Genomic DNA, 27,137 nt, shown 5'->3' on the forward strand with positions numbered 1-27,137 from the left:
CGGCAGAACCATAAACAGCCCTCTTCTAAGAACCCTAACACCAAATTCTCTTCAAAAATCACACTGAATAGAAAAAAAGAAGATTGCAGATGAAATCACTAGGATTCCAACTCTTAAAATAGAGATTATCTAAAAGGCAGACTGACAGAGAGATCGAGATCTTCCATCTGCTTGTTCACCGCCCAAATGCCTACAAGAACCAGGGCTGTGCCAGGCCAAAGCAAGGAGCCAGGAACTCCATCCAAGTCTTTTTTAAGATTTTTTTTTTTATTTGAGAGGTAGAGTTACGGAGAGAGGGAGAAACAGAAATGTCTTCCTTCTGTTAGTTCACTCCCCAGTTGGCTGCAATGGCCGGAGCTGCGCCAATCCGAAGCCAGGAGCCAAGAGCTTCTTCCTGGTCTTCAACGTGGACGTAGGGGCCCAAGGACCTGGGCCACCTCTACTGCTTTCCCAGGCCACAGCAGAGAGCTGGATTGGAAGAGGAGCAGCCAGGACTAGAACCCGCTCCCATATGGGATGCCAGTGCCGCAGGCAGAGGATTAACCTACTGCGCCACGGCGCCGGCCCCCTCCATCCAAGTCTTCCATGTGGGTAGTGGGAACTCAAACATTTGAGTCATTATCCACCACTTCCTGATGTTGTGGTATAGTGGATTAAGCTGCCACCTGCAATGCCAGCATCCCATATGGGTGCCAGTTGAGTCCCAGTTGCTCCACTTCTGATCCAGCTCCCTGCTAATGTATCTGGGAAGGCAGCCCAAGTTGGTACAAATGCTTGGGTCCCTGTGCCCATGTGGGAGACCTAAAAGAAGCTCCTGGCTTCAGCCAACCCCAGCCATTCCAGATGGAAGATTCTTTCTCCATATATAACTGCCTTTCAAATATATAAATCAATCTTAAAAAAGAAAAAGGAAAACAATTATATCAAGGATGGGTATTGTCACACAGGGGGTTAAGCTGCCCATTGGGAAATCTGTATCCCATATGAGGACGCTCAAGATCGAGCTCCACCTCTGCTTCCAATCCAGCTTTTTGCTAACGGGCCTGCGAGGCAGCAGATGATGACCCAAGTGCTGGGGTTACTGCTGCAACACAGGAGGCCCAGACAGAGTCCCTGGCTCCTGGCTTCTGCGTGATCCAGTCCTGAGGGAATTTAGTGAGTGAACTAGTTGATGAGATTTCTGTCACTGTGACCTTCAATTAAATTTTTAAAAAACCCACAAATATATAAAAAAAAACCTCAAGATTTATTAGATCTTTGTGGTGACTTCATAGATTTTTTAATTTTTCTTTGCATTTTTCAACATGGGTGAATTTTAATGAAATTTCTTCCCATCATATGCCTGGTGAGCAACCAGTTCTGATTTGAACAGAAAGATAGAAAAGTAGAATCCAAGTTGAATTCGTCACTGTATTCCCTAAGCATCAAGTTCAGAAAAACCCAAAACTCATAACCAAACAAAACCAGATAACTAAGAATATACCACGTGCTAAAATACTTAAGTGCGATACTACAGTATAACTAAACTTATACACAACAGTAAAACTTCTTAGGGTTACTACCCCAAATAAGAACCTACCAAGCGGCCCTGCGCAGTGTGGCACAGTGGGTTAAACTGCTGCCTGCGACGCCCGCATCTACTTCCCATTCAGCGCCCAGTTAATGTGCCTGGGAAAGCAGAGGAGGATGGCCCAAGCACTAGGGCTTTGCCATACGTATGAAGCCCTGGATGGAGTTCCAGGCTCCTGGCTTTGGCATGGCCCAGTCCCAGCTGTTACAGCCAGTTAGGAAATGAACAGCAGATAGAAGATCTCTCTCTGACAGCCACTACTCACTCACAAGCGGCTGTTTAAACTTTAATCAAATAAAAAATCTTGTTCCTCAACTGCGCTGGTCACATTTCAAGTGCTTACAAGCCACACGTGGACAGCAGAGGAAGCGTACACTTCCATCGTCACAGAAGGTTCCATGGAACAGCGAGCGGTTCCGGGACGCTTCCCAGGCGGCGTGCCCTATCAGGGGCTGCCTACAGTCGGAGACCGTGGGCCGGGCGTCCCAAGGCCCTGGTTTCCAGTCCCCGCTTCTACTCACGAGCACCTAAGAGGCAGCGGACGATGGTTCAGGGGACTGGGTCCCTGCCACCCCCACGGGAGACCCGCTTGGAGTTCCCGGCTCCTGGCATCGCCATGGCCCAGCCCTGCCTGTTGTGCGCATTTGGGGAGAAAACCAACGAATGGAAGCTCTCTCTGCTCTTCAAATAAATACACTTTTTAAAAAAAAATCCAACACGCCAATTTCCCACTAGGCACCTTCCTAAGCTTTGAAACTTTGGCGTCGGTCAACACGCACAAGCTGTGGGGACCGCCCGAGCAGGCAGGGGGGGGTCCGACCGACCTCGGTTCGAATGGGGTGAAGGGGGGGCTTGGGTGAGTCTGCCGACCTCCTTGCTCAACCTGTTCACCCTTAAAATGGGGGCAATAAGGGTGTTCGGGTTACAGACTTGCAGTGATAAAATCAAGTTTTTTTTTTTTTCCGGGGAACTTGAAAGCGACCCGAGTAACCGGCGCCCAGCCCGACGGAGAGAGAAGTGCGGGAGGCTCTTCCCTCGGGGCGGGATCCCAGAGACCTGGGACCCCCGCGGCGCAAGCCTGGCCTCGGCCAACGCGGCCCCTTCCGCCCCCGCCCCCCGGGAACGCAGGAAGGAGGAGGAGGTAGCGCCCCTCGGCCCCGACGGTTGGGGCGCCACCGAAGGCCCGCGGCTCCTCAGGCCCCCTCCACGGAGCCTCCACGCCCACAGATCAAGCCCGAAGAAGTTTCCCCGGGACCAAGGCCCGAGGAGAAGAAAGCACCCCCGCCTCACCTGAAGGTTGAAGGGCGCGGCGGGGCTCGCGGGCCCAGCGAAGCACCTTTGGTTACTTCAGTAGAACTCCCAACGAACGCGCGCAAACAACCGCCACTTCCTCCGCAACGCGAGCGCCCGACCCGGCCTGCTCCTATTGGATAACAGCCCCAGCCAGCAGCCAATACCGCCCCTTCTTCTTCCTTGGGTGGCGGGGGCGCTGAAACAGCGGCGCTCTCATTGGCGTAAACTGGCTAGGCGGGACCACGCTCGAGGAAGCCTCGTACAATTGGTAGAAATCTATGTCCGTCACCTCGCGCCCATCCCCGGACTAGTAGAACGCGAAGGGTTGTTTGCCGCGCTCTATTTTAAACTTTCTTAGCGGGATAAAGTTATGGGAGAAAGATGTATTCAAACTGTAGTTCCTGCTGCTGCTTAGCCTTTAGTGAAGGAGCTGCCTTTCTCCGAAGAATATCTGTATCCAAAGGAATAAATGCAAAACGTTGTCCCCAGAATGCTGGAGGCTGTGAAGAGCGGCGAGGCAGACTCGTTCGTATGGATCCTGTCAGGGGATCGAAGAGTTCACACGAAAGAATCCGCCTCTGCCATTCAAACCGCCGCATAAACTGCCCGCTGCGACCACTCATCCCGTCACGCGGCAGCAAACGTTTCTTTCTTTCTTTTCTTTTCTTTCTTTTTTTTTTTTTCTTTTTTTTTTTTTTGACAGGTAGAGATAGATAGAGACAGAGAGAAAGGTCTTCCTTCCGTTGCTTCTCCCCCCAAATGGCCGCCACCGCCGGCGCTGCGCCGATCCGAAGCCAGGAGCCAGGTGCTTCTGGTCTCCCATGGGGTGCACGGCCCCAGCACTTGGGCCATCCTCCACTGCACTCCCGGGCCACAGCAGAGAGCTGGCCTGGAAGAGGAGCAACCGGGACTGGAAGAGGAGCAACCGGGACTAGAACCCGGCGCCCATAAGGGATGCCGGCGCCGCAGGCGGAGGATTAGCCTAGTGAGCCGCGGCGCCGGCCCCCAATCTCTTTTCTATACGTTTCTTTCTTTGCTTCTTCAATTGTCTAATTTGTCTTTGTTGAACATACAGTACTTATAACAATGACAATCTTATTACACAGTGTTTATACATATCAAAAAATGACAAGGTACCCCATAATATATGTAGTTTTTCTGTCAAAAAATCACTCAAAACTTTATTTTGCTCTATATTTGTTTATAAAAATTCTCATTACTCATATTAGCCATCCTATATTACAGCAGTGCGTCCACTCTGTCCACTCTGCCTGTCCCGGTTGCCCCTCTTCCAGGCCAGCTCTCTGCTGTGGCCAGGGAGTGCAGTGGAGGATGGCCCAGGTGCTTGGGCCCTGCACCCCATGGGAGACCAGGAGAAGCACCTGGCTCCTGCCATCGGATCAGCGCTGTGCGCCGGCCGCAGCGCGCCGGCCGCGGCGGCCATTGGAGGGTGAACCAACAGCAAAGGAAGACCTTTCTCTCTGTCTCTCTCTCACTGTCCACTCTGCCTGTCCAGAAAAAAAAAAAAAGGAAGGAAGGAAAGAAAGAAAGAAAGAAAGAAAGAAAGAAAGAAAGAAAGAAAGAAAGAAAGAAAGAAAGAAAGAAAGAAAGAAAAACAGATTGGAGGGGCCAGTACTGTGCCGCTGCAGGTTAACGCCCTGGCCTGAAGCGCCGGCATCCCATATGGGTGCCAGTTCGAGTCCCAGCTGCTCCACTTCCAATCCGGCTCTCTGCTATGGCCTGGGAAAGCAGCAGATGGCTCAACTCCTTGGGCCCCTGCACCTACATGGGAGACCCGGAAGAAGCTCCTGGCTCTTGGCTTCAGATTGGCGCAGCCACGGCTGTTGCAGCCAACTGGGAGTGAGCTGTTGCAGCCAACTGGGAGTGAATTATTGGATGGAAGACTATCTCTCTCTTTCTCTCTCTCTCTCTCCCCCTCCCCCTCTCCCTCCCTCACTCCCACTCCTCTCTTTGTGTAACTCTGACTTTCAAATAAATAAATGAATCTTTAAAAAAAAAAAAAAAGAAAGAAAACAGATTGGAGCTCAGCAGAGGCTATTCTCAAAGCTTATCTTAGGCCTGCGACGCGGCTCACTAGGCTAATCCTCTGCCTGCGGCGCCAGTACTCTGGGTTCTAGTCCCGGTCGGGGCGCCGGATTCTGTCCCGGTTGCCCCTCTTCCAGGCCAGCTCTCTGCTATGGCCCAGGAGTGCAGTGGAGGATGGCCCAAGAGCTTGGGCCCTGCACCCGCATGGGAGACCAGGAGGAGGCACCTGGTTCCTGGCTTCGGATCGGCGCAGCGCGCTGGCTGCAGCAGCCATTGAGGGGTGAACCAACGGAAAAAGGAAGACCTGTCTCTCTGTCTCTCTCTCTCACTAACTCTGCCTGTCAAAAAACAAAACAAAAAAATTGAATCACAGCCTGGCATGGGGAATGGCAGGATGGGAGGTGAAAACACTGCCCTGGCATCTCTCTGGATACAGATGGCTGGTATCAGAACTAGGGGTTTGGGGGTTGGGCTGTAGCCTGCAACACTGGCTTCCCGTATGAGCGCCAGTTAGAGTCCTAGCTGCTTCCAATCCAGCTCCCTAATGAAGGCAGGGAAAGATGGTCCAAATACTTAGGCTCCTGCTACCCACATGGGAGACCCAGATGAAATTCCAGGATCATGGCTTCCACTGTAGCCATTTGGGAAGTGAACCAGCAAATGGAAGATCTTTCTCTTTGTCTCTCGCTCTCTCTCTCTAACTTTGCATTTCAAATAAATAAATTTTTTTTTTTTTAAAAAAAAGGAGTACAGAGCCGGCGCCGTGGCTCAATAGGCTAATCCTCCACCTTGCGGCGCCGGCACACCGGGTTCTAGTCCCGGTCGGGGCGCCGGATTCTGTCCCGGTTGCCCCTCTTCCAGGCCAGCTCTCTGCTATGGCCAGGGAGTGCAGTGGAGGATGGCCCAGGTGCTTGGGCCCTGCACCCCATGGGAGACCAGGAAAAGCACCTGGCTCCTGGCTCCTGCCAGGATCAGCGCGGTGCGCCGGCTGCAGCGGCGGCCACTGGAGGGTGAACCAGCGGCAAAGGAAGACCTTTCTCTCTCTGTCTCTCTCTCTCACTGTCCACTCTGCCTGTCAAAAAAAAAAAAAAAAAAAAAAAAAAAAAAAAAAAAAAAAAGGAGTACAAATAATTGCTCACTTTCTTCCTACGACCCTCCAGGAAAAAAAGTTGCATTCATGCAGTAATAAAGGCATCTGACGGCTGGTCTCATTGTCAGAGAGAGGATGTGGGTTGGAAAGCTTCTGCCCTGGCCTGAAGCATCAGCATCCCATATGGGCACCAGTTCGAGACCCGGCTGCTCCACTTCTGATCCAGCTCTCTGCTATGGCCTGGGAAAGCAGTAGAAGATGGCCCAAGTCCTTGGGCCCCTGCACTTGCGTGGAAGACCCAGAAGAAGCTCCTGGCTCCTGGCTTCAGATCTGCGCAGCAGCTCCTGTCGTTGTGGCCAACTGGGGAGTGAACCGTCGGATGGAAGATCTTTCTCTCTCTCTCTGCTTCTACTTTCTCTGTGTAACTCTGGCTTTCAAATAAATAAATAAATAAATCTTTAAAAAAATAAAAAAGTAAGAAAAGGCAGGCATTTGGCACAAATGTTAAGCCACTGCTTTAAAAAAAAAAAAAAGACAGCCCCTCTTGGAGGCCTTGGTAATGAAAGATTCAGTTATTTTTCAAGTCCAGAGGAATCACAGTAGACATTTTTGTTGCCTACAACACACAACACATCAGATTTATTTATTTTATTTGAAAGGCAGAGTTAGAGAGAGAGAGAGGGAATTTTCTATCTGCTGGTTCACTCCTCAAATGGCCACAACAGCCAGGAGCCTTGCGCTTCACCCAGGTCTCCCATGTCGGTGGCGGGGCCCCAAGTGCTTGGGCCACCCTCCCCTGCTTTCCCAGGTGCATCAGCGGGCATAGGGAGTGGAGAGGCCACGCTGGAACAGGAGCCCAAATGGGACTCCTGGTAACCCTCTGTGCCACAACGCAGGCCTCAAGAAAATATATTAAAAACCACAATAACAAACATGGTCGGGGCTTATTAAGTGTATGATAAGAATATCAAAGGGATGAAAGGAAATAAATACAAACAAACTCAGCAATTTGAATTTCTAGGAACCTAGGCAGTAGAAAAGCTTGGGCGAGTGGGCAGAGGGATGAAGACGGGATACAAGATGCCCGGAGCCCTGCTGTTTATAACACGCAGAATGAACTCAGCTCCTGTAGGGGGAAAAGCGAAAAACCTTCCAGCGGTGGTAATATAAACCCACACTTCCCCTCGCTGTACGAAACAAACTAATAGGCGCTACAATGGGCCCCGGCGAGGGAAGAAGGAGGCTCAGCTCCTGCAGAACCCTCGCCGCCCGCGCCCCGCTGCGGTCCCGGCGTCCCCGGTCCCCAGCACAGACAGCTGCACCACCCGCGCCCAGGAATCGAAACCAACTCGGTGCTGGGTTCCAGGAAACCGGAGAGCGCCGGGTACTCCCCTCCGCGCCCAGGCGCCCCGCCGCCTCCCGGTTCCGCGTTCCCGGGGACCGCGGGGCTCACCTGCGCCCCACCTGCTGCGCGCACCGCTCCTCCCGCCTCGCCGCCACCTCTGCCTTCCGCTCCGGAGAGAAGTCAGCCCGGGGGGCTCTCAGGGCCCCTGCACCTCCTTCGCTTCGGTGCCCGCGACGTGAGTGTCCCTGGTTTTGCGGGACCCCGCAAGTGAAAGCCGGGCCACCAGCGCTGCGCCAGGGCCTCGTGCTCCGTTCCTGCCCCCGGGCTGGGATGCCCGCAGGGAAGGCCACGCACGCCTCGCAGCCTCCTGGCTCGCGCGTGGCGCAAACCTTGGTCCTCCCGCCCTGCCCACCGTCTGCGAACCCGCTCCAGACCCTTCCTGGTCACAGGTGCCAGGGCCCCTGCCTGGGGGCCGCGCAGCTGTTACAACCCGGACTGTGCGTGGGAAGGGCTGGAGGCTGAACTGAGGCAGCTGGAGAGGGGGTCCCAGAGTCAGCCTCTCCCGGGGGCGCGGCGGAGTGAGGCGGGTGGGGAAGAAGGCTCAGCGCCCTCTCGCCTCCCTGCTGGGCTCTCTGTCACCAGAGGAAGCAGGTTGTCCGGAGGTCAGCTGTGCCCCCGCTGGAACGGGTCAGTAATGGCATTCAGTTGCTCATCAGGCTAGTTTCCTCTGAAAGGGAAGACGTTTTGGGTTGGAGAGCTGTGAGGGATGGGCGCCCGGGGTCCTCCTTGCTTACTCATTTGTTTCCCTTGCTGCTGTGTTCCCTCTCCCACACCATCCCGCCGCTCTTCTAGCTGTAAGTTAGGCATGGGCTCGGGTGCACTGAACGAGGGACAGGGAGATGCGGGAACAGAGGGATGTGGGGACAGGGGGCTGTGGGGACAGGGGGATGTGGGGACAGGGGGCTGTGGGGACAGGGGGATGTGGGGACAGGAGGCTGTGGGGACAGGAGGCTGTGGGGACAGGGGGATGTGGGGACAGGGGGCTGTGGGGACAGGGGGCTGTGGGGACAGGGGGCTGGGGGGACAGGGAGATGCGGGGACAGGGGGCTGTGGGGACAGGGGGATGTGGGGACAGGGGGATGTGGGGACAGGGGGCTGGGGGGACAGGGAGATGCGGGGACAGGGGGCTGTGGGGACAGGGGGATGTGGGGACAGGGGGATGCGGGGACAGGGAGATGCGGGAACAGGGGGATGTGGGGACAGGGGGCTGTGGGGACAGGGGGATGCGGGGACAGGGGGCTGCGGGGACAGGGGGATGCGGGGACAGGGGGATGCGGGGACAGGGAGATGCGGGAACAGGGGGATGTGGGGACAGGGGGCTGTGGGGACAGGGGGATGTGGGGACAGGGGGATGCGGGGACAGGGGGCTGGGGGGACACGGGGCTGTGGGGACAGGGAGATGCGGGAACAGGGGGATGTGGGGACAGGGGGATGCGGGGACAGGGGGATGCGGGGACAGGGGGATGCGGGGACAGGGAGATGCGGGAACAGGGGGATGCGGGGACAGGGGGATGCGGGAACAGGGGGATGCGGGGACAGGGGGATGCGGGGACAGGGGGCTGTGGGGACAGGGGGATGCGGGGACAGGAGGATGTGGGGACAGGGGGCTGTGGGGACAGGGGGATGTGGGGACAGGGGGCTGTGGGGACAGGGAGATATGGGGACAGGGGGATGCGGGGACAGGGGGATGCGGGGACAGGGGGATGCGGGGACAGGGGGATGTGGGGACAGGGAGATGCGGGGACAGGGGGCTGTGGGGACAGGGGGATGTGGGGACAGGGGGCTGGGGGGACAGGGGGATGCGGGGACAGGGGGATGCGGGGACAGGGGGATGTGGGGACAGGGTGATGCGGGGACAGGGAGATGTGGGGACAGGGGGATGTGGGGACAGGGGGATGTGGGGACAGGGGGCTGGGGGGACAGGGGGATGCGGGGACAGGGAGATGCGGGGACAGGGGGATGTGGGGACAGGGGGATGTGGGGACAGGGGGATGTGGGGACAGGGTGATGCGGGGACAGGGAGATGCGGGGACAGGGGGATGTGGGGACAGGGGGATGTGGGGACAGGGGGATGCGGGGACAGGGAGATGCGGGGACAGGGAGATGCGGGAACAGGGGGATGCGGGGACAGGGGGCTGGGGGGACACGGGGCTGTGGGGACAGGGGGATGCGGGGACAGGGGGATGCGGGGACAGGGAGATGCGGGAACAGGGGATGTGGGGACAGGGGGCTGTGGGGACAGGGGGATGTGGGGACAGGGGGCTGGGGGGACAGGGGGCTGTGGGGACAGGGGGCTGGGGGGACAGGGGGATGCGGGGACAGGGGGATGCGGGTTTCCTGGGGGCTATCAGGTGCTAAGCAAAGACTGCTGCACAAAGTTCTGGGGCAAGAGGCAGCTTCCGTTCTGCCCAGGGCTGTTCCCCAGAGCAGGAGGCAGCTGGGGGAGCCCTCACAGCAGCTGCAGGTTGGCCCCCCCTGGAATCGCGCTGTGTAGAACCTCCTGGGGTTGTCGTGTTACAATCCCACCACCCATGTCCGAGATAGCCATTACTCGGCACGCATGCTCATCAGCGTTGGGTTTCCTCGCTGTTTTTAATAGCTGAAATGTTAACAGGTGTGAACCAATGGTAGAGGAAGACCTTTCTCTCTGTCCCTCTCTCTCTCTCACTGTCCACTCTGCCTGTCAAAAATAAAAAATATATATATATACTATGCTCAACAAATTTAAATCAAAGTATCTTCGCTAATCACAGTGGAATGAAGCTAGAAACCAGCAACAGAGGAAAAAAACGGGAAATCCACAAATTTGTGGAAATTAAACAGCACATTCTTAAACAACCAGTAGATCAAAGAAGAAATCAATTACAAGAGAAATTAGAAGCTACTAGAGATGCCAGAAAACAACAATACAACATATTAAAGACTATGGGATGCAGTGAAGGCAGGTCCCAGAGAGAAATTTACAGCTGCCAGTGCCTACGATAAAAAAAGATCTCAAATCAACAATCCAACCCTAAAACATGAGGAACCAGAAAAAGATGAAACCAAACCAAAAGCAAGGCTGAAGGAAGGGAATAATAAAGATTAGAATACAGATAATCAACAAAACCAATGGTTGCTTCTTCAAAAAGATGAATACAGCTTACACATCTTCAGCTAGACTGACATAAAAAAGATGAAAATAACTAAAATCAGAAATGAAAGTGGGAACCTTATAGAAATAAAAAGAACTATAAGATAATATTGTGCATTACATCATCAAAGTACCTCACCCAGATGAGATGGACCAATTCCTAGACACAAAAATTCCAATGAACTCAATGAAAAATGGAAAATCTGAACATACCTGACACAAGTAAGGAGATGAAATTAGTAATCAAAACTCTCAACTAAGAAAAGCCCAGGAGTCGGCGCCGTGGCTCAATAGGCTAATCCTCTACCTTGTGGCGCCGGCACACCGGGTTCTAGTCCCGGTTGGGGCGCCGGATTCTGTCCCGGTTGCCCCTCTTCCAGGCCAGCTCTCTGCTATGGCCAGGGAGTGCAGTGGAGGATGGCCCAGGTGCTTGGGCCCTGCACCCCATGGGAGACCAGGAAAAGCACCTGGATCCTGGCTCCTGCCATCGGATCAGCGCGGTGCGCCGGCTGCAGCGGCGGCCATTGGAGGGTGAACCAACGGCAAAGGAAGACCTTTCTCTCTCTGTCTCTCTCTCTCACTGTCCACTCTGCCTGTCAAAAATAAAAAAAAAAATAATAAAAAAAATTAAAAAAAGAAAAAAAAAAAGAAAAGCCCAGGATAGATCCTTTCACTGGTGAGCTCCATCAAACCAGAAGCATGGAACTCCATCCTGGTCTCCCACACGGGTGCAGGGGCCCAAGTACTTGGGTCGTCTTCCACTGCTTTCCCAGGTGCATTAGCAGAGAGCTCGATAGGAAGTGGAGCAGCTGGGACCAGAACCAGTGTTCATATGGGAAACGGCCTCCCAGCTTCAACCTGGCCTAGCCCTGTCCATGGGGTCATTTGGGGAGTGAACCAGTAGATGGAAGATATCTCTCTGTTTCTTTCTCCCTTTCTCTAGTATCTAGCATCTGTAACTCTGCCTTTCAGATAAATAAATAAATTAATATTTTTTTTTTTAAAATTGTAGATAAAACAAGAAAGCAAGTGAAGAGGACAGATGAGGTGAGAGAGTGCAGGAATTTTGAAATCGCGGATACCTGCTTCCAAGACTTTGGCGGCAGTCATAATGGGGAAGTGCTGCATGCTGCCACCAGAGGGCAGTAGAGACCAGGGATCAGGTGGATTAACGCAGCTCAGAGATTGGGTGGAGACAAGACCAGAATTTATTGGGCTGTGTTACAAGTTGGTCATTATACTGGCACAATGGGAAATAGCACAGAGTTCGAAGGCAGAGGCCAGAGGCAATAGAGGAATGGAATGGCAGAATTAAGAGGGCAATTCTTCAGATCAGCCAGGAAACACCCAAAGACAGCATGTCTGGAAGTATAAACCCAGTGCCATAAATGAATACGACTGCTTAGGGGCTTGTCTCTGGCCACGGTGGCTGTGTCTTTGTGGGAGGATCGGGCGAGCTAAATTGCTAGGGTCACTGAAGTTCAGTCCCTCTGCATTTATTCTATGTTAATCAGAATGTAAATGTGCTTCGCTGAGCAAATATTACACTTTCTTGATGTTTTGTGTCTTCCTCCATCCACTACAGGCATAAACACAGTGATGTGTTATAAGTGCCAGGCTGTACCATTGTGCTACATGTGTTGGCATTTTTTTTTTATTTTTGACAGGCAGAGTGGACAGTGAGAGAGAGAGTGACAGAGAGAAAGGTCTTCCTTTGCTGTTGGGTCACCCTCCAATGGCCGCTGCGGCCAGTGCGCTGCGGCTGGCACACTGTGCTGATCTGAAGCCAGGAGCCAGGTGCCTCTTCTGGTCTCCCATGCGGGTGCAGGGCCCAAGCACTTGAGCCATCCTCCACTGCCCTCCTGGGCCACAGCAGAGAGCTGGCCTGGAAGAGGAGCAACTGGGACAGAATCCAGCACCCCGACTGGGACTAGAACCCAGTGTGCCGGAGCTGCAGGTGGAGGATTAGCCAATTGAGCCACGGCGCCAGCCCATGTGTTGGCATTTTGATGAGAGAGAGAGAGAAAGAGAGATAGTCCATCTGCTGGTTGACTCCCCAAATAGCCCCAATGATGGGGGCTGGGCCAGACTGAAGCCAGGAGCCTAGAACTCCATCCAGGTCTCCCTTGTGGTTGCAGGGGCCCAAGGATTTGGGTCATCTTGCACTGCTTCCCCAGGTGTGTGAGCAGAAAACAGGATTGGAAATGGAGCAGGTGGCGGCTTAACCCACTGCACTGCAGTGCGGGACCCTGCACCTGATTTTTAACTCTTACACTGCTGGTAACATTCTCCAGCCTTCCAGACAATGACTGGGGTGGGCACTGCACCAGGCATGCCAGCCAGCTTGAGGTTAAGGGCCACATGGCCTTCCTGTGGGGATGCAGGTGAGTGACCTTGCACTGTTGTTGCCTCCCTCGCTCACTCTCCAAGGCCTGTGGACAATCAGGGCAGACAGCGCTGGGGAAACCTGCCAGAAGCTGACTGATTGGGCCTTTTCATGAATAGGGTTCCTTGGTTTTATGTTTTCACTTTTCCTTTTGAAATTTTTATTTCTTTATTTTCATTTTATTGGAAAGGGAGGGAGAGAGAGAGACCTTCCACCCTCTGGCTCACTCCCCAAATGCCCACAACAGCCAGGGCTGGGCCACACTGAAGCCAGGAGCCTGGAACTACATCTGGGTCTCCCACATGGGTGGCAGAGACCCAGATACCTGAACCATCACCTGTATCCTCCCAGGGTCTGTGTTAACAGCAGGATTTGTGTCCCAACAACTCTAGCGGCTGCTTACCCTCTGTTGTCTTACTGTCCATGATTGGCTGATTAAGGGCCCAGAGTTGCTCTAAGGAGGGCCGATGGGAGGTCTTCGGGTGGTGGGGACTGTGCCCTCCGAGGGTGGGTCTCTGGAGAGGTTTGAGTATTTCAGTTCATCTTTGCTGTCACATGGGCCATGACCAGACGCTGGGCCACCGGACCGCCCGATCTGAAACGTCCACCATCTGCTGACATAACCTCTTTTCCGAAGAAGCTCCCTTCATGAAGGGAGTTTATTTAAAGTAATGAAAAGTGGACCAAACAACTCCTTTTTTTTTTTTTTTTAAAAATTAAAGATTCATTTATTTCCTCAAAAGGCAGAGTGTCAGAGAAAGATCTTTTTTTTTTTTTTTTTTTGACAGGCAGAGTGGACAGTGAGAGAGAGAGACAGAGAGAAAGGTCTTCCTTTGCCGCTGGTTCACCCTCCAATGGCCGCCGCTGCAGCCGGCGCACCGCGCTGATCCTGGCAGGAGCCAGGAGCCAGGTGCTTTTTCCTGGTCTCCCATGGGGTGCAGGGCCCAAGCACCTGGGCCATCCTCCACTGCACTCCCTGGCCATAGCAGAGAGCTGGCCTGGAAGAGGGGCAACCGGGACAGAATCCGGCGCCCCAACCGGGACTAGAACCCGGTGTGCCGGCGCCGCAAGGTGGAGGATTAGCCTATTGAGCCACGGCGCCGGCTCGAGAAAGATCTTTTTTATCCACCGGTTGATTCCCCAAAATGCCTGCAACAACCAGGGCCGGACCAGGTCCATGCCAGGAGCCAGGAACTCCCACATGGGTGGCAGGGACCCACGTACTTGAGCCGTCGGCCGCTGCTTTCCCAGGGGCATTAGCAGGGAGCAACGCCGCCACGTCGTGCCCTCACTCTTGTGAAAGGAGTCAGAAGTCTTTTGTGAGAACTTGCTCTTTGTAAAGCTTCCTCCACAGAGATGGAGGCTGTGGTTCTGCCACGTGCACGGACCACGTTCCACCGACGGATTCCAGGAACTTGGATGATGAGTGGCCCAGACAGATGCCACTTGTCTTTAGGCTCGGGCTGCAGGGATAAAGCCGCCCGTGGGTGCTGGAGCAGGAGAGGCAGCTGGCGTGGGGCTGCTTCCTTGTGCCTCCCATCATTACTGCCTTCCACTTCTGCACGCTCGGGCAGGTGAGTCCTGGGCCAGCCCCCTTGGATCTATCGAATTAGAGGAGTGCCGGGCTTCGGACTTTGCCAGGTTCCCAGGTGACGCTGACGTGCTGGCCAAGCAAACCGTGTTGGGCAATGGTTCCCCTGCACTGAGCTGGCCTGAGGTCTTCGTGCCCGCCATGGGCATTTTGTTGACCTCAGCGGAGGTCAAGCTGCAGATGAGACACCCCTCCCCAGGGATGCATCGAGGTGATTTTTCGGGCATGATCTCTCCGAGACAGACAGTGTCTATAGGACATTTAATAACAGAAATAATAAAACCAAGCAAGAGGCTAGGGCTTGGTCAGATTTTTATTATCCCCCCTGCGCCAACCATCTGATGCATCCCGGTCAGTGCCAGGGCCACCCCCCGCCACGCCAGGCCCCCCTCCATCAATGCCACCACGCAGCAAAGCATCTGTGTTGATTTCTTTTCATTGTTTTATTTTTCAAAATATACAATTTATTTACATCTTTATTTCACAAGTGTAGTTGTGGATATTTATTCAAAAATCTTTAAATAGCTCCGCCATAAACAGTACAGATCGCAAGCACTGCTTCTCGTTAGCCTCACGTTCGTTGAGATTTTACAGTTTCAAGTAGTAATGGTTTGTGGGTGAGAAGGGAAAAACACGGGGCCAAATAATTTTTTTTTTTTTTTTTTTTTTTTTTACAGAAGCGGAACACAGAGGGTTAGAAAGGGCGGTTGGGCCAGCGACCTGGCGTTTAGGTTGATTATAAATAAGGCCCTCTCGGGAAAGGGGAGGTTGGGTTACGAAGAAGAAGAGGTGGGCACCTCATCTGCCGGGCGGGAGACGAGGTGCACCATGAAGGCTGCTTGTGGCTCCAGGAGGCACTGGCTGGCAGGGTCCTGAGTGGGGGCCGGTGCAGGCCACGCGTGGCTGAGGCTGGGTGGGGCTCCTGCCAATGGAGGGGCCTCGCGACCAGCCCTGGGTGGGGGCAGCTCTGTGGCTCTGGAGGCAGGGAGCAGCTGGTGACACCAGGGCTCCCACCAGCAGTCCCCCGGCCCTTGCACAGGCTGGGGAGGGCACCGTGTGGTGCTGCGCGCCTGGCAGCAGAGGCACAGCTGGCTACTGTGGTCGGCAGGACAGGTGGAGGGGCTGCCGTGGGACCTGGGCTGGTTCCTGGGAGGCGTCATGCATCCCTTCCGGTGTGACTCCTTCATCATCGCACGTGGTGAGACGTCTTCATCCGCCTCGTGGCCACCAAGCCGACCTCAGGAAGGCAGGAACGGTGGACAGGGCTGCAGGCTCCCACGGAGCTGGGGGTGCTGAGGCGCTGGGGGCCATGGGGCTGGCTCTGGGGTCAGTTTCCATCATTCCCCTGAGGGATGCTGCCCTTGGCTGGTCCTGCCAACAGTCCCATGGGCTGGGGCTCCCTGCTAGGCCGCCAGCGTGGAGACCAGGCCCGTGTGTGACCCTCCCAGGGTGGCCAGGAAGACAGTCTGGCCTCAGGGTCTCCTTGGCACCTTCTACCAAGCCCCAGGGTGGGACAAGGCCATGCTGCCTGGCCCAGCCAAGCTCTGTAGCAGAGTTTGGATGGGGGTGGGGGAGCAGGGGCCAGGGCGGGGCTGAGGACAGGTGAGGGGCGGTGCTGGGAGTTGTCACTGTGTCTTCGCATGGGGTTCCTCTGGGATGAGGGTGTGGAAAAAGTAATCCCATAATTTAGTGCTGATGCCGAAGCCTGCACAGGGAGACAGACAGGGAGAAGGTGAGGCAGTGCAACAGGAGCCGGGTCAGCGTGCTTGGGGAGTGAGCTAGGAGGGCATAAGCCAAGCCTTTCCAGGCCCTGGGGCCATCCTGGCAGAGGCCCGGCCCAGCACCTGCCTTTCCTGTGTCCCCAGGGCGTGGTGGGAACTAACCCAGGTTGCTTATCTGACCTGGGATCCTGGGACAGCCCCAGCCTGCCTGCTTCCCTCTCTCCCACCTCCAGCCTCTTCCGGGTCCTCACAGTTCACCCCTGCCCCAGAGCTGTTGCCTCCTGGGGCCACGCTGGCCACACATTGGGGACACCGGCTTTTCTTCTTGTGGTTCTTAGCTCTGCTGGCAGCTCTGCAGTGCCCCCTTCCTGGGCCGTTTTTCTAGAGCTTTGCTGCCCAGCACGTGGCTTCTGTGTACTGGAAATGTGCCTGCACTCACCGCGGAACTATTGCTTTCACTTCATTAAGTTTCAGTGTAAACATGGACAGTTCGGCTACTAGAAAACGTTGAGGCATGTCTGGGGCATCTACTTTTAGATTTTCAGTTTTATGAATCCTAGATACAGATCAAGTATTTCCAGTGAAAATACAGCAACTAAATTGAGATGTACTGTCAGGGCGAAATAGACCCTGAATTTCAAAGACTTTGTCTAGGGGCTGGCGCTGCGGCATAGCTGGTAAAGCCGCTGCCTGCAGCACCAGCATCCCATATGGTCACCGGTTCGAGATCTAGCTGCTCCACTTCCCATCCAGCTCTCTGCTATGGCCTGGGAAAGCAGTAGAAGATGGCCCAAGTCCTTGGGCCCTTACACCCACGTGGGAGACCCAGAAGAAGCTCACGGCTCCTGGCTTTGGATTGGTGCAGCTCCGGCCATGGCGGCCATCTGGGAAGTGCACAAGTGGATGGAAGACCCCTCTGTCTGTCTGTCTCTCTCTCTCTCTCCCTCTCTCTCTCTCTCTCTCTCTGTGTCTCTCCTTCTCTCTCTGTGTAACTCTGACTTTCAAGTAAATAAATATATTTTAAAAAAAAAGACTTTGTCTAAGAGAAAGAATGTAAGATATCCCATTACCAGTGTTTTATGTCAGTTACATGTTAGAATAGTGTGTTGGTTATATTTGATTAAACGGATACTTTATTAAAATGCTTTTTAGGACCAGGCATTTAAGACCCATGTGCTGGGGCCGGTGCTGTGGTATAGTAGGTTAAGCCCACACCAGCACCCCATTTGGTGCCAGTTCGAGTCCTGGCTGCTCCTCTTCCGATCCAGCTCTCTGCTATGGCCTGGGAAGGCAGTGGAAGATGGCCCAAGTGCTTGGGCCCCTGCACCCATGTGGGAGACCCAGAGGAAACTCTTGGCTCCTGGCTTTGGATTGGCTCAGCTCTGGCCTCTGTGGCCATTTGGGGAGTGAACCAGTAGATGGAAAATCTCTTTCTCTGTCTCTCTGTCTGTAACTCTGCCTCTCAAATAAATAAATACATTTTTTTAAGTCCCATGTTCTATAGCAGTGTGTGGTTTTCATTCCAGGCTCCTGTTCCAGCTCCCTGTTAGTGCAGACCCTGGGAGGCAGAAGTCATGGCTCAAATAATTGAGTCCCTGGCGCCTACATGGGAAGTCTGGCTTCTAGCTTTGGCTCTGGCCCAGCCCCATCTATTGTGGGCATTTGAGGAATGGATTAGCAGAAGGGAGCTCTCTGCCTCATAAATTTAAGAAAATGATTTTCAGTTCTATCTTTTTACTGTAAAGTTATTTATTTATTTGAGAGGAAGAGAGAGAGACAGACACAGAGAGATAGTCTATTTACCGATTCATTCCCCAAATGCTTGCAACAGTTGGGGCTGGGTCAGGGCCTAGGTCAGAAGCTGGGAACTCAATCCAGGTCTCCCACATGGGTGGCAGGAACCCAATTACTTGAACCATCACTGCTGCCTGCTAGGAGCTGCATTAACACAAATGTGGAGTCAGAGCTGGAGTTGCGTGTTAAACCCAGGTACTCTCAGGTGGGATGTGGGCATCCTAACCAGTGGCTTAACTGCAAAGCCAAATGCCTGTTTGTTTTTTACTTTTAATGTGGCCACTAGAAAGTTTAAAATCATCTATGTGGCCTGCATAGTACAGCTGTCACCTGTCACTTGGTGGGGATGCGTTTTGAGAAATGTCTTGCTGGGCAGTTCCATCATGGTGAGAACATCGGTGTACTTACACAAACTAAGGCAGCTGTAATGAGATGAAGTGCTATAGTCCTACACGACCACTGCTGTATCCAGGGTCCACGGCTGACCACCACAATCTTGTTGTGTGGTGCATGACTGCATTTTAATGGGCAGTGCTGGGCCCCCTCCCCCCACCCAGGGTTACTCAAGTATCACCTTGCTTTATTTTCCTTTAATGGCATTTCTGTTCCTTGTCTGTCTCTGCACAGCCACCTGCACCCGTGAGCAGGATGGAGGAAGCTCTGTGTGTGCCCCAGCACCGAAGACAACGCCTGGCCCTTCGCAGGGATTCAACAGCTGTTGTCCAGTCGATCCCGGGCCAACAGGGGAGGCGGGGAGGCTCCAGCCTGTCTCACCTGACTTCTGATGTGCAAAGTGGTGCTTGACGTGGTGCGCCTTCATGCTGTACAGGTAGGAGCCCTTGTTCGGCGAGCCAAAGTGCAGGTAGTAATGGGTCATGTCGTAGAGGACATAGCCCAGGAGGCCCCCAGCGAACATCGTGCCCCCCACCGCCTCGGGCAGGATAAGCCGCAACAACACATAGAAAAAGGCGATCACCAGAGAGGCCGGCACGGGGGGAAAGACCAGGCGGGAGCCGTCGAAGGGTGCCTGTGGATGGAGAGGCCCGAGTGTCAGAGGTGGCGCTGGCTCGGGGTCGCAGCGTGCCTCACTGGAGACGCTCCCCAAGATGAGCGTGGAGCAGCCCGGACGTTTCCAGTGAGGGGACAGGGACCTGTCTTGGGTGGGCCTGGCGTGTTTGGTGGCTTTGGGAAGGGCAGGCCACCCAAGTCCAAAGCCCTGGAGAGATTGCCCGATCCAGGAACACAGGGCCAGGTGTGACGTGGGAGGGAGCGGATGCAGGTGTGCTGATGGCTCAGGGCCCACCTGGAACTCAAGGGACCACGTGGGCCCTGGTGCCAGACAGGAAGGCTCAAGGGGCTTTCTGGAGACAGGGGGCCTAGCCTGAGGCCTGCGATCTGGGAGGGTGTTCCCGGAAGTGTTGTGCAGAGATGTGGTTTGCACCGCCACCTCCCCACACAAGGCCCTCTGTGCAGGGACAAAGCAGGTGTTGCCAACAGAGATCCGCAGGTGTGGGCCTCCCTTCCTCAAACCATGGCAACAGGGCCAGTGCTGTGCAGGGAAGCAGTGCTCAGACAAAGGCAGGCAGGCTGGGGGCAGAAGAGATAAAAAGCAGGAGGGAGGATGAGGGCGCCCAGGTCGGCAGCGTTTGCCGATTCCTGCAGTGTAAACACTCCTGACGTGGCCAGGGTCAAATTAGGCATGAGCCCAGGCCATAGACCCCTAGACACAAAGGCTTGGGTATCTGAGGAGGTGGCGGTGGGCCACACAAGCTCCTCCTGTCCTTGTGCTGTGCCATGACGGGACTGCGTGTACTGAGGTGGAAATGTCTTGGAAGAGAGAGCCCGAGACAGTCCCTCCAGCCCCCAGAGGGTCCGTTTGTCCCCTGAAGATGGGAAAGTTGACCAATAGGGAGTGATAGATCTGAGATGTCGTGAGGGGGGTGAGGGACAGGGCCTGGACAGCAGAGGCCCGATGGGCTGGCGTCAGCCTAGAAAGAGGACACTGGCCGTGGCACCTCTTAGAGCCAGGCTGGCCCAGGACTGGATGTTCACCCAGATACAGGCTGCCACGTGAGACTCCCAGAACACAGCTCAGCACTGGGGAGAACAGGAGGGCAGCCCACCCCAGCAGAGAAGAGAAAGTGGGGGAAGGCCCTGCCTTGGAGGAGATGGGCGGGGAAGGGGTCCCTGGGCCAGGCCGAGGACAGCACTGTGCAGGCACAGCAAAGCTGCCAGGGGGAGGTAGCTCCCTGGGGCCGACCTGGCTTCCAGTCCCACCTCTGGGCTCTCTGATACTCTCAGGGCCAGCGGGTGCTGGTGAGTGCAGCCACAGGATGGGGGACAGTGTGCTGGTTGTGCCTGCCTGACCCTGGGTGAGTCCCTTAGTACATTAATTCCCCCTGGCCTACTTCCTGCTCTGTGGAATTGGGGAAAACTGCAGGCGCTTCGCCTGCTTGGGTCACTGATGCTTGGCACATGGCAGGCATTCAGCCTCAGAACACTTGCAGAATGAATGAGTGAATGAGCTGTGCAGATTCACGAGGCTCATGGAGGGTGACGCAGAGGCACACGTGCACACTCTTTGTACACACATTTACATGCATGCTTATGCACACATGTGCACACACATACTCACTCACTCACTGACCCGTCTTGCTCAGATTAGGATGCCTGGCCCCGTCTCCCCTCTGTGCAGCCTCCGATGCCCTCGGGTTTGCCATGTCCCACCCCACGGCCACACCCACCTTGTGGTGCTGGCCGTGCAGCACGAAGTGCAGCGTGATGAGGCAGTAGCTGTCGCTAGGGGGCTTCATGTGGAACAGGAAGCGGTGGATGAGGTACTCAATGAGGCTCCACAGGAACATGCCCAGCACGAAGAGGCCGGGGAACGCAGACTCGGGCACCGCCACCGAGTACTCTGCAGGGGCGGCAGAGAGGGGGGCAGGCAGGGTCAGGGCCAGCGGGTCCCGGGTGCAGCAGCGCCTGCCTGGCGGCTCCAAACGTCCCTGTTTCATCACCCGGGGCAGCGTGGGAGTGGCTGCCCTCTGTCCAGCACCTGTGGCGTCCTGGCCCTGTCGTTGGGGCAGAACGGGAAGGAGGCCGAGAGGGTCTGTTGTGGTTTAGGAGAGAGCTGCTCTTTTCCCTGGGGGGGGGGGGGTAGGGCTGCAGGAAGGGAAGGGGACCAGCAGCTGAGCCGGTGGGGTCAGGGGCTATGGATGAAAGACATTGTCCTGAGCCTGCAGGGCCAGAGGACAGGAAGAGCCAAGGACAGGGGTGTCGGGGGAGAAGCACCCGGGGGAGATCTGGAAGTAGCAGATGAGGCCAGCCTGGAGACGGACCGTCAAGGGCAAGGGGCCCACTCTCCAGTCCTCCCACCCGCCATGACCCCTGTGGTCCCTGCAGCTCTGTGTCATTCCTCCACTTGGCTCATTCTTTGGCCTCCTGGGAACTTCACCTCTCACACCTGTCTCCTCCATTTCCATCCTCACCCTCTTAGCTTTTCCTTTCTCCACAAACCATTGCTTGGGCCATGCTTTCTCTTTTTAGGTAGCAGCTTTATTGAAACACGACATGTGAGCATGCAGCTCATCGTATGAAGCATGATCCGTGGTTTGGAGTCTTAGAGTTGTGCAGTCACCACCACGGTCGTGGTTAGAACATTTTTTTTTTGACAGGCAGAGTGGACAGTGAGAGAGAGAGACAGAGAGAAAGGTCTTCCTTTTGCCGTTGGTTCACCCAGTGTGCCGGCGCTGCAAGGCGGAGGATTAGCCTAGTGAGCCGCGGCACTGGCCTTGGTTAGGACATTTTAATCAACCCCTAAAGAAACGCTGCACCTGACTTTAGTCACCCGATTCTTCCCAGCCTCTCCCAGCCCTAGGAAGCCACAGATCTACTTTCTGCCCACGGGATTCGCCTATCTGGGACATTTCATGTGGACTCCTACGATCTGTATCATCTTTTACTTTATCTTAATCAAGGTTCATCCGTGTCATAGCATAGATCAGAGCTTCCTTTTTTTTTTTTTTTTTTTTTTTTTGACAGGCAGAGTTAGACAATGAGAGAGAGAGACAGAGAGAAAGGTCTTCCTTTTGCCGTTGGTTCACCCCCACATGGCCGCTACGGCCAGCGCTGCGCTGATCCAAAGCCAGGAGCCAGGTGCCTCCTCCTGGTCTCCCGTGCGAGTGCAGGGCCCAGTCACTTGGGCCATCCTCCACTGCACTCCTGGGCCACAGCAGAGAGCTGGACTGGAAGAGGAGCAAGCGGGACTAGAACCCGGCGCCCCAACCGGGACTAGAACCCGGGATGCCGGTGCCGCAGGCGGAGGATTAGCCTAGTGAGCCGCGGCGCCGGCCTCTTCCTTCCTCTTTAAGGCTGAATAATATTCTGCTTGATGGCTGCACCATCCTGTGCTTATCCATCCGAGAGTAGATGCCCCAGGGTGGTTTCCACTTGTCGACCATGTCGCTGTGAACATTCGGGTCTGAACTGTGGTGTGGACGGATGTTTCCACCTGCTGGCTCCATACCAGGGAGCAGAGTTGTGGGGCCACGGGGCACCTATGTGGTTCAGCTTGGGAGCAGCTGCTGGGCTGGTTTCCGAAGCCAGTGATTCTCCTTGGATCTTTCCTCCTTCCCTGGTTCCATTCACCCCAGGCCTCGATCAGCACCAGAGTCTGCCACTCCATCTCGTACCCAGGCGGCTTGGCCAGCTGCTGGTGTGTTCAACTTCAGCAAGACCCCAAACCCTGCCTGGTGGTCCTTCAGCATCTACCCCTCCTCTCCACCCTCAGACACCCTCCCCCCTTCCACGCAACCTCCGCTTCACGGAGAAGACAGGCCTATCGTGGGGCAGGGCGGGGCGAGCTGTCGCCTCCAGTCCTCCCTTCCTCCTCTGTCCACCTGGGGCGTCCTTGTTGCTTCCTGGGAGGAGGCGTGACCCAGGCAGGCTCCAGGCCGTGGTGATCAGGAAAAGACATGGCGGCAGACACAGGTGGCCCAATGCCGCACTTCGGTGGTTCTACGTTCTGTCACCACACCCTTATGTGAGGGTGCGCTGGCACTGCCTCCGCGAGGCGGGTGTGGAGGAACAGGCGGCCGTCACCACTTGCCAGGGTCACCCTACTAGGCAGCCGCCTCCATGCCAGCCAAGTCTCTGGGCACAGCCCCCTCTGCTCATCTTTCACTTCACCTACTGACAGCTGGGCCAGACTCGCACCTCCACCTCACTGGTTCCTGAGGCCTTATCAAGTCCCTAAAAACTGTCTTCTGCCCTGTTTTCCAGAACCGCAAAGGCCACTCATGATGTATTTCTGCTAAATCAAAGTAATTTTCTGATCCTTCTCCCACTTGGCTGGGCCATGTGACATTAGTGACCACTCTCTTCTTGAATCTGTAACAGCATGCATTCTTCTTCTTCTAATTAGAATATTATTTATGTGAGGAAGACAGAGAACTCCCACTGCTGGTTTACTTCCCAGATGCCTGCAACAGTGGGGGTTGGGCTGGGCCAAAGCTGGGAGCTGGTAATGTAGTTGGCGTTTGGTGGTAGAAACTCAGTTAGTGGAGAGAATCCAACTATTTGAGCCATCGCTGCTGCCGCCCAGGGTGTATATCAGCAGAAAGCTTAAATCAGTAGCCAGAGTCAGGGATCAAAGCCCAGCACACGGATGTGGAAGGTGGGCCTGATCATTAGGTCAAATGCCTGACTATGCATTGGATCCCCACCTGAGCCTTACGAACATCAGGGGCTCCTAAGCTGGATTTCGGGGTGTTCTGGAACCTACTGAAGTGACCACACAATTATGCACCTGTGTGCATTTTCCTGGGGAGAGAGTCCACAGCTTCTCAGAGTCTAAAAGGGGCTGGGGTCAATGACGAGCACACACTGTTCCACCCCTGCCTGCGGGGCCCACGTTTTCTCCTCTTGGCTGGACACTTCCTCTTAGGCTTCATGGTAGAAACTCTGCCTCTGTCCCCAGGGTCCAAGCCTTGATCCTCCATCTTCTCTGCTCCATCCCTGGCGACCACCACACCCTCCACGATGCTTTCCTGCAGATCTGTGTCCACCTCAGCCCTGCATGGCCACCTGCACTGAGCATCTCCAGGGAAGAGGGAGAAATGGGGGCTCCAGGGTTTGCTCTGGAGGTGATGGGCGTGTTTTAGATGCAGAGGTGGTGGATGTAATAAACGCCACTGAACTGCACGCTCTCAAGTGACTAATTTTCTATTATATGAATCTCACCTCATATTACCCCATCATTCATGTTCCCAGGACAGCGTCAGCGATCAACTCTACCCCCTTCTCCACACGCTATCGAAGCCTCCCACGGAGGCTCCTGACCTTCAGGCAGAACCCAAACCCCATGGGGTGGCACTTGAGGTTCCACAAGACCTGACCCTGGTGGCCACATCCCTGCCTCTTCTCTCTGTCACCACCCAGCTCCTTAGGTGTGCTGCGTCTCTCCTCCCAGCTCCATCAGCTGTTCACGTTTCCTTCCCTGGAAGTCCCTCCTCCCTGCCGGTTTATTGGGGTGAGGCAGCCCACGAGGGAGGCTCCTCCCTCACCACCCTGGATCACACCGACTGGTGGGGGTCACCTCGCCCTACGTGGTGTTGAGCATTGCAAGGGCAGGGTCTGGCCTTTCATTTGGCGTCGCCGGTGCCCACTGTGGCAGGTGCTTGGAGACTGGTTAGGAATATAATCAGTAGAAGAAACCCTTTCTGAGGGCTGTCTGTGCATGATGAGATTTGCTTGGTGCTCGTCTCAGAGCAGAGCCAGGCCCAGAGGGCGACAGCTTTGGGTGCAGTTAAGGAAGTGCCTTGGAAGGGCTCGAGCCGTCTGCACAGGTGGATGCTGAGGAAGGGAGCAAACCCAGGAAGGCAGAGAGGGAGAGGTGACCCCCGGCTCTTTCAGACCAGGCTCTAGGCCAACTGCACACATCTCTGTGTGCTGGGAACCCCATGTCACTGACATTCTACCTCCTAAGGATCCATCTTTCTCAAATCAGGTTTGAGTGGACCCAGCAGAATCCTAACACGCCCGTGGGCTACCCTAACTCTGCGGAACCCCTCTTGCCTTTCCAAACCTTGTCGTAGATGCCCCTAGGAATTTCAGACTCCAACTGCTGTCTGCAGTCAATGTTGTCAGTGTCCCCTGCTTCCCTGCACGCTGACCCCTCTGTGTTTATTCCAGCCACCTCCCCCAGCCTTGCTCTGTGCCCTGGGCCTTGCGTGGGGAGGATGAGCGAGGCGTCTCTCATGCCACTACCGCTGGCATCGTGGCTGCAGGCTTGTGAACCCTCCACACTGGGCCTTTATTACACAGGCACATTTTGGCCACCTGCAGAGCTCACGGAGCTCTTGAATCACCCTCCCTACCATGCAGAAAAGTCCCCTCCTATAGGGCAAGCCTCTGCCCGCCCCCTCACCCCAGCATCACCCCTGTCTGCCCATCCGGCCGGAGCTGGTACTGAGTGGCATCTCTGGAGGAATCCGGCAGAGGGACTTGGGCCAAAGCTTCAGCGTCCCCTTCCCCCTCCAGTGGCCAGCCCTGGCGGCCCTGCCACTGTTGGTGATTGTTAGGGGAGCGCTGGGCGAACAGTGGGCGATTCAGCGAGCAGGCCTCTGAGCAACAAGCCCTGGGCTGTGCCGAGCTCTTCAGAGTGGGCAGAAAGGGTAACACGGGATGCACACGGCAACCCTCGGGGACCGACAGCAGCTCTGGGATGGGCGGAGGGGGTCCCCCTGCAGCTTGCATGTCCCCCACCCCACCCTGGGTCAGATGGTCACCTTGACATGGGAATCACTCAGACTCCGACTAGCTGCTCCCCAGAGAGGCAGGCTGGGGAGAAACCTCTGAGAGTGGGACCATGGAGCTGGAGACAGAGCCTGGCAGAGCGAGGGGGCTCAGAGGGCCGAGCGTGAGGAATGCCACGTGTGGTCAGGGCCGGGAGCCCACCTGGGAAGCCTGTTCCTCCTGCACCTGCTTGAGGCAGGCTGGGCCAGGACAGACAGAGCACCTGGTGGGTGGCTTGTACCTGGGGGCCCCAGGTAGGCAGTGAGCCTGCGGGGCAGGCTGGCAGAGTGGCCGCACCTGAACCCATGGCTGCCCTGGGCAGTGGAGTTCTACTGGCTCTGTGGACACTGCCTCACGTCAGTCCCTCTCTGGGTCCTCTGCCAGGACTAGAGTTGGGAGGGGCACCTGGTACCCATGTCCCAGCCACATGACCTTGAGTCACTCACTTGACACTCACCATTCTCCCGGCTCTACTTTATTTCCTTATTTAAGCCAATGGGTAACGCTGCATGACCTTGGGTTAGCTGTTAGAACATGATATGTTGACATACATACGTATGTGGGAATGACCACATTCTCTTCACTCTTAAAGGGGATAATGATGGTGCCTTTCTCACAGGGCTTCTGGGGCTCAAAGAGGCATCCTTGGGCAGCATGGCGTGGCACGTGGTCACTCAGCTGTCCCCTGCCAGGCTGGGGTCCTGCTGCATGGCCCTTTGCCTTGGGAATTCTCAGGGATACTCCTGGATCTCTCTCTCCCAGGCTCTCTGCTGATCTGTGCTGCCTTCATGGACCAGCCTGAGCCCAGCGCTTAGCTGTGTCCCTGGTGAAATGACTTCAGTTTCTGCTGAGGTGTTGCTGGTGTTTGTATCTATCTGCATGGCGGCATGATCCTCTTTTGGAAGACTGCTTCTACAGACAGGCCTCCCTTAAACGTGTTTTGTGGTGTGCTTTGGGGTCCTGCGCTCTCAGAAACTCAGGACTTGGGAGAACACTGATGTCTCCGGCATCGGGGACCACGCAGCAGGTCAGGAAGGGACCAGGCGTTACCTGTTGTGAACGAGGTGAAGAGCCGGACGTTGCCCCGGGCGAGGGCCTGGTAGTAGGACCAGCTGAGGTACAGCATCAGGGGCACCCAGATGATGGGGACACTGTACCTGCAGGAAGGCCAGGGTCAGAGAGACTCATGCACAGGAACTCAACAGGGGCCGTTCCCTAAAGACCTACATCCTGGGGACACGGTGACACCAGAGCACATGCAGAAGGCATACGGAGACCTGCGGTTGAAGGGGGCAATGGTGTGGAGGAGAGGCC

At 55.4% G+C, this 27,137-nt stretch overlaps 2 protein-coding genes and 1 long non-coding RNA gene across 5 annotated transcripts in view; 1 reads left to right on the forward strand and 2 right to left on the reverse strand.

Annotated features, from left to right (window-relative positions):
• RFWD3 (ring finger and WD repeat domain 3) overlaps nucleotides 1–3,012 on the reverse strand; it is a 50,576-nt gene extending 47,564 nt beyond the window's left edge. The window contains exon 1 of one of the 2 annotated variants that reach the window (XM_008257612.5): nucleotides 2,861–3,012. The gene's annotated coding sequence lies outside the window, so the exon portion shown is untranslated. The remainder of the gene's footprint in view (nucleotides 1–2,860) is intronic. The other variant, XM_008257611.5, reaches the window with a different exon arrangement.
• A 4,264-nt stretch (nucleotides 3,013–7,276) lies between these two features.
• LOC138846576 (uncharacterized) lies at nucleotides 7,277–26,879 on the forward strand. Of its 2 annotated transcripts, none has more exons than XR_016224970.1 (3): nucleotides 7,277–7,579; nucleotides 18,657–18,858; nucleotides 26,586–26,879. It is a non-coding gene; the product is annotated as an uncharacterized LOC138846576 (long non-coding RNA). The 2 variants fall into 2 exon arrangements; XR_011384098.2 differs by lacking the exon at nucleotides 26,586–26,879 and adding an exon at nucleotides 24,007–24,499 and having other exon boundaries at nucleotides 7,281–7,579.
• Nucleotides 14,939–27,137, reverse strand: part of FA2H (fatty acid 2-hydroxylase) — a 51,021-nt gene continuing 38,822 nt past the window's right edge. Inside the window, exons 4-7 of the mRNA XM_002711722.6 lie at nucleotides 26,874–26,980; nucleotides 20,774–20,946; nucleotides 18,804–19,056; nucleotides 14,939–16,219 (exon numbers count right to left, since the gene is read on the reverse strand). Coding sequence (XP_002711768.2) covers nucleotides 16,140–16,219; nucleotides 18,804–19,056; nucleotides 20,774–20,946; nucleotides 26,874–26,980 — 613 coding nt within the window. The 3' untranslated portion in view covers nucleotides 14,939–16,139. The remainder of the gene's footprint in view (nucleotides 16,220–18,803; nucleotides 19,057–20,773; nucleotides 20,947–26,873; nucleotides 26,981–27,137) is intronic.

Source organism: Oryctolagus cuniculus, chromosome 18 (assembly GCF_051225735.1).
Source record: "Oryctolagus cuniculus isolate XC-2025 breed Fujian yellow rabbit chromosome 18, ASM5122573v1, whole genome shotgun sequence".
Lineage (NCBI taxonomy): Eukaryota > Metazoa > Chordata > Mammalia > Lagomorpha > Leporidae > Oryctolagus > Oryctolagus cuniculus.